Raw genomic sequence first — 12,143 nt, 5'->3', positions numbered from 1 at the left:
ATCACAGAGAGGTTGACCTCCAGGAAGAATTGTGTGTGTGTGTGTGTGTGTGTGTGTTTGTGGTACCTGGGGCACTTGACCAGGAGCCCCATCCCCAGCCCTATTTTGCATTTTATTTAGAGACAGGGTCTCACTGAGTTGCTTAGTGCCTCACCATTGCTGAGACTGGCTTTGAACTCACGATCCTCCTGCCTCAGCCTCCCAAGCAGCTGGGGTGACAGGCGTGGGCCTCTATGCCTGGCTCCAGGAAGAATCTTGAAGAGTGTCAGTGGCCAATCTGAAAAGGGGACGGCGTTTCAGGAAGGGATCATAGGGGCCAAGGTCTGAAGCTTGAAAAGACTGACCCTTAGCGTGGGGCAGTGCCCTGAGTGGCAGCGTTTATTAGAATCACCTGCCTCCAATTAGTGTTGGAGGTGGGAAGGGGGTTCATGGTCTTGGATAAGCCAGAACCCCTCCAGGATAGACCTCCTCACACCTCCCTACCCCATCACGGACCTCCCAGCTCCATCAGGAAGATGTCTGTTGCCCTAGAAGCCCAAATGGGACCCGAACCTTTCAAATACTGAAGGATTTCTTTTATAATTCATATTCTCTCTCTCTCTCTCTCTCTCTCTCTCTCTCTCTCTCTCTAACAAGGGAAGGAGAATAAGGAACTAGGGAATTATCAGTAAAAACATCACAGAATGGTGCATCGCACAGCAAGTTAGAGTTAGGACCAGAAAGACAACCTGATGTGGCTGCAAAAGCTCAGCACAGGGGCCTGTCAGCGCAGGGGCCCCAAGCTTGGAGAAGCCACATGGCCAGGGAGACCAAGTTACTAGAGTCAAAAGAGCTGCATTTGAATCTTGATCCTGCTGCTCCCTGGCTTCGTGGCCTTGGGCAGGTTCTGCAGATGGAGCCGCTGCCCTCCTCCTAGTGGGATATTTTATCCAACTTACCCCGTGACTGGCAGCCCACCCTGAATACCTGTTGAATAAGAGAGATGGCCCTACAAATCAGGCCCCATGATCCCCGAGGTGCGGATAGGGACTGAGGCTCAGAGAGACCAAGGGCTTGACTACAACCCTCGGCTAGGAAGTGAAGGAGGCAAGATGTGCCCAGGGCTTGGGAGCTCGTATACAGAAGGCTCGATGGGTTCATTATGTACACGATGCGTTGAACATGTAGGAAACACTCTGGAAAGATCCAGAGAGAAGAAAAGGCCTTTGCCCGTGGAAGTCCTGGGTTCATGTTCCAATTCTTTTACTAACTGACTGTGTGACCTTGGATAAGTCACTTGACTTCTCTGAGCCTCAGGTTCTTATCTGAGAGTTCCTGAAAGGAGGCAATGTCAATCAAACGCAGAAGCACCTGCAAGGCCTGATGCCTTCTACCCACCCAATAATTTAATTGTCCAAGGCACCCAGACGCACTGACACCTGCGGTATCGGCAGCCACAGCCGCTGGTTTCCTGAGCCGGTATGCTGACTGGCCCCGGGTTCTCTGAGACCCCACCGAGGGGCAGGCACTGCGTGGCGACATCAGGCCAGGAGAGGACACCACCTCCCACGGGTCAATACAGGAACAGCCTATGGGGGTCCCACTGCTGGGCCCCCTGTGCTGTGGAGGAGGACGGTGATCTCCAGGGGTGGGTGCTCCCGGCTGTGTGACGCGGTGCCCACGCCACTCATCATCCCTCACCCCGTTGGCGAGGAGAAAGTAGATACAGAGGAACCCTAAACAGATCTGTGAAGGTCTTCATTTATGGGTTTGGGTTCTCTTTTTCCCCTTGATTTAAATCTGAAAGTTATTTAATCATCGTCTCCACAGCCCCATAGAGACCTGCCTGCAGTGCAAGATAGTGTTCATAGGAAAATTATTTGAGTTCTCTGAACCTCCGTCTCTTCTTCTGGAAAATGGAGATAAATCCACCCATCTTCATTCATTTAAATGGCATTTCTCTCCCCTGTGCCAAACCCTGTGCTGCTTCAGGGGCGCAGGGGTGACAGGCCTCTGTGGACGCTAACACAGGCAGATGGGGTCTGATGGGATTTGTTGCTCTGGCTTTTCTAGAACCCAGAAAAATTCTGGCATGTTCAGGAGTGCTTCTGTGCGCCTGTGTGTGGGGTGGCAATAGGCCTCCCTCACCTGAGAGTCTCTCGGAATCAGGTTTTGGAGTATTTGAGTGCATACATGAGGAGATGTCTTAGGGGACCTGAGTGTAACTCAGAATTCGTTTGTTTCATGCACACTCTCACACATGGGCTGACGGGGGTTTTACAGCGTATTTTTATATTTTATCTGCATTTTGGCTTTGACTCATCATCACTTGAGTGGGATTGCCCAGTGTGGCCTCACGCTGGTGTTCAAGGAGCCTTGGATTTGGGGGTGTTTGTATTAGGCCACTCACCCCGAGGTTCTTGCAGGGTTTGCCTGAGAACAAGGTGACGGGGAAGTACCGGGAACGGCCCTTGGCACCCAGGAGCCTTGTGAAGACTGTGGCTAGTTATTCTATGGCTGCCGATGCAGGGTGGGGCCGGGGGCCCAGAGTGACCTTGAAATAATAGGGAAACCTCTCAAGTGGAGAAGTGGGGAGACAGCACCCCAGGAGAGGGGCCTGCATTGGACATAGCCGCCCAGGGCAGATCCAGGAGCTGCCTGAATCTGCAGATGTTTGGGAAGGGGCCCACCCAGCTGTGGCCTCCTGGGAGAGAAGGCCCAGATGCTGGGTGCGATTCTGTGGGCCGACTCTCTCTCAGTCCAAATCCTATTACCAACTAATTCCCCTCCCCCTTAAAAAAAACTGCCAATAAATTGGTTTGCCTTTTACACTCGGCTTACTCTGAGCAAAATAATGTCCATGAAATTATAAGTTTGATGTGAAAACCAGCTATTTCTACGTTTTGTGCACTCGCATTTAAACGAATGCAGACCCGTGGGATATTCTAGAACGTGATGGTCTGCACGGAGCCCCACCGTGAGTCCACCGACAAAACCTTTTACAGGCAAGAGCGCCAAGCAGGGGTCAAGCGTGTGTTTGCAAGGAGTCAAGAAAGGCAGGGGAGTCTGATCCTGGTTTCCTCCGACGCTCTCTGTGGAATAACGAGTCCAGCTCGTGGTTAAGGAACCTCACCTGCAGCCTCGCCCCAGCCCTGGGCTCCTGGTTGGTGACAGGCGCTGTTCGCACCTGCTGGGGGGGCAGGTGGGTCTGCGGGGCGCCGGGCACACACTGCCTTCTGCAGGCAACGTGGAGCATTGCGTCACTGGAGAGGGGTCTGGCTGGTCTGGCAGATGTAAATTTGCATTCGATTCTCATCTTGCCTCGCCGGAGACGGCAGTGGAAGCAATAATGATGGTCCCTTGGGCTGTTCGTATCCTCTTTGAAGAGGTAATGCATTCACACGATTCCAAATTCAAAGGTACAAAAGAGCCTTGTGTAAAAATCAAGTTTTCCACTCTCCCCCAACCAAAGCCCCCCTCTGCGGTTCTCCTCCCTCGAGGCGTCCACCCAGCTAATTTCTTATGTGTCTTTCCCCGACTCTTTTTCAAACAGTTCAAAAAACAGAAAAATCGCTTGTCCACCAAAATAAAGTCACCTAGACAGAGGAACAAGTTTAATACTGACTTTATCCATTCCTAGGCACACCCAAGATAGATGAGACTATAAACCAAACAAAAATCATTACATTAGCCAGGCATGGTGGTGCAACCTGTCATCCCAGGGGCTGGGGAGGCTGAGGCAGGAGGATCGTGAGTTCAAAGCCAGCCTCAGCAACGGCGAGGCCCTAAGCAGCTCAGTGAGACCCCGTCTCTAAATAAAACACAAAGTAGGGCTGGGGACGGGGCGCAGTGGTGAGTGCCCCTGTGGGAAAGGCGGGTGCAGAAGAGAACAGCAGAGCCCAGCTCCTCCCTCTGCGGCCGCTGGGTGTGCGCTCTCCCTTACTTCTGGGGGACAGCGCTGCGTTTCTATAGATCTTCTGGCCACCCTAAGTGCCACTGAGTCTAACAATGGTGTGACTGCAAGTGTGACTCATCTTTAGAGTCCTCCCTCCTTGGCAGGGGTTCTCCAACTGGACATGAGGAAGGCCGGCTGCTCTCTTCCCAGGGGAGGGGACGGCGCTCTCTTGACCGACTGAGATCTGAGAGATGGGGGCGCTGGGGCTTCTCCCTCTGCTGTGGGGTGTTGAGGGGGACCCGGCCTCCTGCCGGAGACCTTTTTGAGAGGACTTTGTGCTGGCTGTCCCACACTGGGTGCTCAGCTAGACCCGGGGGACGTGGATCTAGCCCAGCAGCCTGTCCCTTCAGTGGACGAGCGAATTCTTCGGGGGAATTCGCTTAGTGACGGGGGAGGCTGTCACTGAAGAGAAGCCTGAATGGTGGTAAACGAGGCCATTGCTGCCCTTCCAAGCCCTGTGGACCTGGCCACCATGTCCCATGATGACCTCCTAGTGATGTCCCTATCCCTGTCACCTCCTGAGGCTTTCTCTGGCACCACAGGGACAAGTCAGAGTGCTGGGGACTCAGGACCCGGGCAGCATCCCTCACCCAGCCAGGGATGGAGTGGGAGGGTGACACCCCAGCGCCCCCTCCCCAGCTGTGTCCTCTCCACCTCCCAAATTCCTGCAGGACGGAGCCCCGTGCACGGGTGGGAACTGCCCGTCCATGCACTGGGCAACGGCTCCTTCCATGCGCTCCCAGATTAGCCAAGGCCCACGGAGCACACGTCTTGGCTCGGATTCTGCCCCCAGGAAAATCCACAGCCAAGTTGCTCCTTAGGAAGTGGAGATGCTCACCCCTGCAGCCTGCTCTTGGCTGAGGCACCACTGCTGAGCTCCAGGACAACAGGAGCACATCGCGTAGTTGGATGCTCCTGTGGACGGAGGGCATTCGCATGGGTCGGGTCTCTCTATTGACATCCTGGATTAGCTCATTCTGTATGACAGTAGGGGATGATCCTGTGTGTTGGAGGATGTTTAATGATGTCCCTGGGCTCAACTCAGCAACGGTGCCCATCTGTAAGGACACCATGTCTCCAGACATTACCAAGTGTCTCCTGGGGACAAAAGTACCCCACGTGAGAACCACTGACATGACTCACCTGATGCCATTCGACATAAACAGTGATCTAAAGAGGGAAGAATAGTGGTGGTGATGGTGGTAGTGATGGTGATGGTACTCATGGTGATGGTGATGGTGGTCATGTGATGGTGATGAGGAAGATGGTCATGGTGATGATGATGCAAATGGCAATGGAGATGGTGGTGGTGACAGTGATGATGGTCATGGTGGTGGTGATAATAGTGATGGTGGTCATGGTCATGGTCATGGTTATGGTCATGGTAGTGATGGTGATGATAACCATGGTGATAGTGATGGTCATGGTGATGGTGATGATGGGTATGGTGATGGTCGTGGTGGTGATAGTGAAGACGATGGTGATGGTCATGGTGGTGATGGTGGTGAAAGCAATGATGATGATGGTAGTGATGGTGGTGATGGTGGTGATGGTGATGATGGTGGTGATGGTGATGGTGATGATGGTGGTGATGGTGATGGTGATGATGGTGATGGTGATGGTCCTGGTCATGGTGATGATGGTCATAGTCATGGTAGTGATGGTGATGATGATGGTGGTAGTGATGGTGGTGGTGGTGATGGTGGTGATGATGGTGGCGGTGATGGTGATGATGATGGTGGTGATGGTGATGATGGTGGTGATAATGATGGTGGTGGTGATGGTGGTGATGGTGGCAGTGAAGGTGGTGGTGATAATGATAGTGGAGGTGATTGTGATAAAGGTGTCCATAGGGGAACTAGAACATAATGACATAACATTCAAATGACCTGATCACACATGCCCAGGTGCTAACAGGGAACCTGGAACTTGACCCACGACCTTCTGGCTCCTTTCCTCCTCCCCATCTAGCAGTGGAAAGGCCCATCATATGAAAGGAACTTTGGGGAAACCTCATGCCGCCATCACAGTGAGGAAGCAGAGGGTCCACCCGGGCCTCCTGGTCCCCAAGCCAGGTGCCCTCCAGCCCGCTGCCCCTTCCTCTTTGGTGCAGAAGACAGAGCGGTGGTAGGGCCTCAAATGCAAGCCGTGGACGTGGATCTAGCCCAGCACCCTTGAGGGTGCGCTACTGCATTTAGGTCATTGAAGGGATGACAGAGTGGAGCCAAGGGCACGCCTGGACTGCACTGCTAGCCACCACCGGCTGCTGTGGGCTTAGAGGAGAGCCTTTCCCATCACCCGTGGCCCTGGCCGAATGCAGCATCTCCCCGTGACTGGGGTGCTCGTGGTGCCTGGAGCCACAGTTCTGCCCTCAAATAGACTTTCAAGCAGTTCTCTCCTATGAAAGTATTTCTTGAGCACCTACTGTGTGCCGGAAGGTGGTGACTCCAGCATTTCAACACAGCAGGGTTAGGGGCTGCCGTCTAGGTGAACACCGGCAGGGGCCATGCGGGGTCCAGGGGGCGGTGTTCCGAGGCCCCGTGTTTGAAGCCGACAGAGGGCTCTCACAGGAGGCCGCCCTGGTGGGGGCACAGAACAAAGGACAGAGAGCATTCCCCGGGTTGGGGGAAGTCCTCGTGAGGAATTCTGAGGTGGTAGAGGAGGGTTTGGGGTGAGTAACACACACCCCTGCTCCCCAAAGCAGACCTTCAGCAGGGTCTTGGGTTTCTGCTGTCCTCTGGCTACTTGCAGCACCAGCGCAGGTGCCTGTCACCCTCCTCCCCCTCCCAGCCTGGAGGCAAACCCCGCCTTTGGGCGTTGGATGAAGCAGGGTGGCGGGGCTCAGCGGCTGTCTGTCTGTCTCCCTGCGCCTGTTCCGGGAACCTGCAGGGAACTGCGAGGCCACGCCCACCCCCTTCTAGAGCCCTTCAGCCCCGAGGCCCCAACTGGGTTCCTTAAGCCCTTTTCTGTCTGAGCCCCTCAGGAACCCTGCGGGCTCCCGCGCAGCGCCCCGTCCCAGGCAAGCTCCACCAGACCCTCACCAGGCCGTCTCCTCCATGGCCCCTGCTTGGGCTTCTCCCGACTACAGCCTCCCAACCTCCAGCTCTCTTATACTCTCGGGTTTGGAGCAAGCCTCGCCGCCCCAGGAAGGCCTCCGTGATGCCCCCAATCCCAATTAGCCGCCCTCCTCTGCTGTCCCGTGGATCCTAACTCCTGCCTGGAATCCCTGGCTTATAAGTTGAGATATACCCAGGATGCCTCTGGGTGCAGTTCGGTGCCTAGCACGTAGTAGGTGCTCAGAAAATGTTAGGGAGGGGATAAGGAGAGGAGAATGATGTAAGAGAACAGAAAAAGCAGAGCGAAAAGAAAGGAACCCACAGATCTGTGGGCGGGGTTTGGGGAGGGAACGGCATGTCCTGGTCCCCTCTGCAGTCTGCGCCTGCGTCACCCCCGCGTCGCAGTCTGGGGCCTGACATGGAGCACATCTTAAGAAATTATGTGTTCCCTTAAAAAATCAACCGAGCGCTCATCGACTGCCCGCTCTCTGCCCTCGCAGCCTGAACCTCAGCAACAGTGACATCCTGACCATCTACGATGGCGATGAGGTCACGCCCCACATCCTGGGGCAGTACCTTGGGAACACTGGCCCCCAGAAACTCTACTCCTCCACACCGGATCTGACCATCCAGTTCCACTCGGACCCTGCCGGCCTCATTTTTGGAAAGGGTCAGGGATTTATCATGAACTACATAGGTAGGTGTCTTCGATTTTTTTTTTTTTTTAATAATGGTTTCCCTAGATATACCTGTTGGAAAGTTCTGTGCCAAGGAGATTGTTAATATATTGGTACAGTCAGTATGTATGGTTTTTAAGAATCTGGGCTAGAGTTTGAGTCTCAGTACTGTCATCAATGGCTGTGTGACCATGGGCAAGTTACTGACCCTCTCTGAGCCCCCTTTTTGTCATCTGGGAATATGGGAATAGTGGTTACCAGGTTTCGTCTGTAGTCAGCTGAGATTGTGCATCTCAACAGCCCTGCTCCCATATATGCACCTTCTCAAAACACACGCTTCAGCTTCTTGCCTGAATTTGAGGCTCAGCTCTCCCTAGGATTTTTCTCCCCTGCCACCCTGTCAGACAGGGACTGTGTCTCCCACTTCATGTACTTTGGGCCCTAGAGATGCAAGAGGCGTCTGCCTTGATCCTCAGCGGGGCTGCCTGCCCTTCCTCTCCTGCTCATCTTGAAACAAAGCCAAGAAGCACTCTGCCATACCATTCAAGTTATGTCCCATGGGACCATCCTTGTCCCTCCCCCGTCACCCGCCCTCCCTCCTTAGTGGCTCCATCCTCAGTCCCAGCTCAGCCTCTAAACCCGGGCTCCATCCTGGCCTCCATCCTCTCCTGTCTGTGCTGTCCTCCAGGTGTAAACAGCACCATGTTCCAGGGACCTGTGGTTGGCACTTCCAGCCTTGACCGTGAACTTGACCAAACAGCTCCCTGTGACCCAATCTCTCGAATGTCTCCTGGGCTCAGACCTAAGGTGGCCGGAGGGAAGGGTTTCGCTCCTTACCCACCAGCCACCACCACCAGGCGTGTTCCCATTCCGGGAGAGGGGACCTTGCTTCTTGGGCTGGCTCCTCTTCCTGTCCCCCACGTCCACCCACCGCTCAACTCCACTTCTCAATGTGGCTCAGACCCAGGCGCCACCCCACACCTCTCCACGGACCCCACCTACCGCCTGCCCTCCTCCCGGCAGTGGGGAAGCTGGGTCGCCATGAGGTCCCAGTGAGCCTGGCCCTGGGAGGGACGTGATGAGCACAGAAGATCTGGCCCAATCCTGTGGGGTCACACAGCCCCGGACCAGGGAGGACGAGGGACTCCCCCATCCAGGCACAGCCGGGGCCAGCCCTCTAAGCTCCTCCAGCAGAGACCCTGGAGCCACGGGGTTAACCAGGACCTGACCTCCACAGACATCCGGAGGGCAGTGGGTCACACCTGCAGGTTTCAGCAGGCAGGATCCAGCCAGTGACCAGAGCTAGGGCTGGTCCCTCCCAGAACCACGGTGGCATCATCATTCCCAGAGTGCATGGGGAGAGGAGGGTCCTTCCCACCCAGCCCCTGTCCACCACCACCGTCACCAAGGATGCTCTGGCTGGAGCCAGTGTCCACGTCTCGAGTTCCTTCGCCCCCTTGGCCTGGGGACTCACCCACCCTCTCTCACCTACGTGGCCTCCCTGCACCATTCCTGACCTCTGAAGTACAAGCCGCTCCCCTGACCATCTCAAAGCCTCGTGTGTGCTAAATTAAGGTCCCTGCTTCATCCTTCCCAGCTGGGAGACATTTTTCATTCTTGCCTGCTACATGTCCCCACTCAAAGACGCTAACACAAGTATCGATCCTTTGTTACGCTTCTCCAGGGCCCTGTTAGCCTTGATTGCGCTGCTAAATATTGTCAGAGTGCTACTGCAACTAGACCTTGAGTCCCCCCATCGGGCGCATCAGGGGAGGGCTCAGATGACTGTCGGGCCAGGTGCCCTCGGGCCAGCTGAGGGGGGCAGCTGGTGGCTGGGTTCAGGCTGCCTCCTTAGACCGCCCCTCCCCCGGCTGAAAGACGCGCTGGTGGCTGTGCCCACCTCCCCTCCCGTGCCGAGTCCACCCTCCGGAACCACGGTCAGCCTGATGGCACACATCCCCCTCTATCGGAGGCTGATGGAAGTCAGGGAGGCAGTCTGGCTGAACTTGAAACTTAGACTTGTGTGACATTTTACAGTTGACAAGTGGACACACACACACACACACACACACACAATTTTATTTCACAGGAAATGTGCTATCTCTGATTTCCAGAGAGTTTTGCTCACCAAAATCTCTTGAAATCTCCTGTATGCTGGTTCCTCACTGGGCACCGGGATCTGGGAATGAACAGAATTCTCTCCTGCCCTGATGGAGAGGTCATCCCATTAACCCCAATGTCAGGGTCAAGCGCAGAAGGGGCTAGCACGGATGGTGGGGATGCTTCCCAGGAGACACGCAGCCTGATGGATTTGGGTAACCCGAGAGAGGGTGGGGGGTGGAGAGAGAGAAGAGTTTCCATGGTTCTTGTTTCTGTTAAAGAAACACCATTAACCTCCCAGGAATGGTCTACAGAGCTCTGTTTCATTTTCATGCTGATCAATTGTCAGTGACTGCTTCAGTTGAAGACCCTGTAGAAAAGCACTCAGAAGAGTCCCCTCTGAAGCCAGGGGAAAGGATGCTGTGATGGACTGGTGATGCCTGTCACAGGGTGGGAGAGGGTGTCTGCTCCCTGGGTCTAGATTTAACCAACATGGACACAGCTCTCATCCAGGGGAGCCGTCTGACGGTCTCTAGGGATCTGGGGTCTCTAGATAGCACTGAAGCTCCTCATCTTACCTAAAGTCCTAACCCCAGCTCTGGAAGGTGGCCAAGACTTAATCTGCTTGGATGCTTCCAGAAAGACCCCGGGGCTGAGTGTTCTGACCTCCCAAACCTCCTTGGCACAGACGGATGCCCTTGCTGTTCTTTGCCCAGTGCCTGTGGCCAAGTAATATAAAAGCACGGAGGAAGGAGCAGTGCTCTTTAAAGAGACATTGGTCACTTGGGACCTGTTGATTCCTCAAACCACAGAGTGAGAAACCAGCTCTATGCTGTCGGCCAACTGCAATCACACGGCGGTCTGGAGCGCTGGACTGAAGATCGGCGGGTCTGGGTTTGACGCTAACAGAGGATGGATTAGTGATGTCTGCCAGGAACAAGGGGCTGGTGGGCAGTGGTGCCTATGTGGTGACTGGGCCACCTCTTTTTGGTGCTCATCTTGACCGTGAACCTGAAAGCGTGACTTGAGACCTTTGGTGCTTATTGAGGTGCCCACAGGACCTTAGTCCAACAGGTAGATGGAGTCACAAGGCTCAGCTTAGGGCGCACACAGCACACAGGTCTTGATTCTTGACCTACCGATGACAACAGTGACGCCCACAGCGGGTGATGGATGTGGCAGGAGCCACGCAGCCTCTCAAGGAAAGAGGACCGAGAGAGAGGGTTTCCAGTTTCTCATTCTTATAACCAGGGACAGATCATTCTAGAACCTCCATGGAAGGTTGGTGGGTGGAGAAACCGGCCGATCCCTGAACCCGGGTCCCTGGGCTACCATCTGGGAACCGAAGAAAGGGAAGTGTCCAAACCCAGGCCGCCCAGTTAGTAAACAGAGGGGCCGAGATTTGGGCCCCAGCTCTGCATTACGTTGGCAGCAACTGCATAAGTGACCTATGTGACAAAGGCCAGGGAGGAGGAGGGGGCCTGCAGAGGGCGTGGGCGCAGGGCTCACGCTGAGACACCAGAGAAGCCCAGATTTCCCGGCAGCAAAGCATCTGATCCAAGGAAAGCCGCCGCGTCCCTGTCTGCCCGGGTCTCCTCCTTCCGTGTCACCCAGCCTCTGCAGCTGTGTTCCAAATGCAGGGCTCCGCTGATTCTTCAAAGGCCTAAAAATAGAGGCCCCTGTCCCCCCACCAGGCTGTGCTGGAAGCCATTTCCCTGCCCCTCCCTCCAGCAGACACCCACGAGATCGAGATCTCCGCTCTCCACATGCAGCCGTGATGAAATCCCAGGAACAGCCCGCTCCTCGGGACGGCTCTCGGCAGACAGTGGGGACGCTTCACCTGCCCCAGAAGCACAGAGGAACTTCAGATTAATTACACAGCATAAGGGCTCCGTTCTCCGAGGCTGGTGGTGTGCGCAACAACGCAAAGATAGTAATAGTGGGCTCCGGACCGCTACCGTAGGAACAAGGGTTCAAGGGAGGATGAGCATGAATAAGGTCTCAGTGGAATTTCCCGGAGCATGGTCAGTGTTCCCTGGTGACATGCAGTGTGACTAGAGGAATACACTAACAACCCTTTCTGTTTGCATAGATGAGCATTTATCTTAATGTGTATCATCTTAAGGTAGCTGGGCACGGTGGTGCTCACCTGTCATCCCAGCAACTCGGGAGGCTGAGGCCAGAGGATCGAACATTCAAAGCCAGCCTCAGCAACTCAGCGAGACCCTGTCTCTAAATAAAAAAATAAAAAGGGCTGGGGATGTGGCTCAGTGGGTGAGCACCCCTGGGTTCAATTCCCAGTACCAAAAAAAAAAAAAACCCTCAGTACAGGTCTTGCTGATTCACCAAATGCACCGATTGCCAGAGAGGAAGAAG

At 54.8% G+C, this 12,143-nt stretch overlaps 1 protein-coding gene across 1 annotated transcript in view; it reads left to right on the top strand.

Annotated features, from left to right (window-relative positions):
- The window catches only part of Sez6l (seizure related 6 homolog like), a 160,058-nt gene that overhangs the window by 124,168 nt on the left and 23,747 nt on the right, over positions 1–12,143 (top strand). The window contains exon 10 of the mRNA XM_058573601.1: positions 7,491–7,687. Within this exon, the coding sequence (XP_058429584.1) occupies positions 7,491–7,687 (197 nt within the window). The remainder of the gene's footprint in view (positions 1–7,490; positions 7,688–12,143) is intronic.

The sequence above is a fragment of the Marmota monax genome, unplaced genomic scaffold, assembly GCF_021218885.2.
Source record: "Marmota monax isolate L192 unplaced genomic scaffold, Marmota_monax_Labrador192_F-V1.1 WCK01_AAM20220418_F8-fsc00177, whole genome shotgun sequence".
Lineage (NCBI taxonomy): Eukaryota > Metazoa > Chordata > Mammalia > Rodentia > Sciuridae > Marmota > Marmota monax.
The sequence above is the reverse complement of the archived record's forward strand: the minus strand, read 5'-3'. Positions and strand labels throughout refer to the sequence as shown.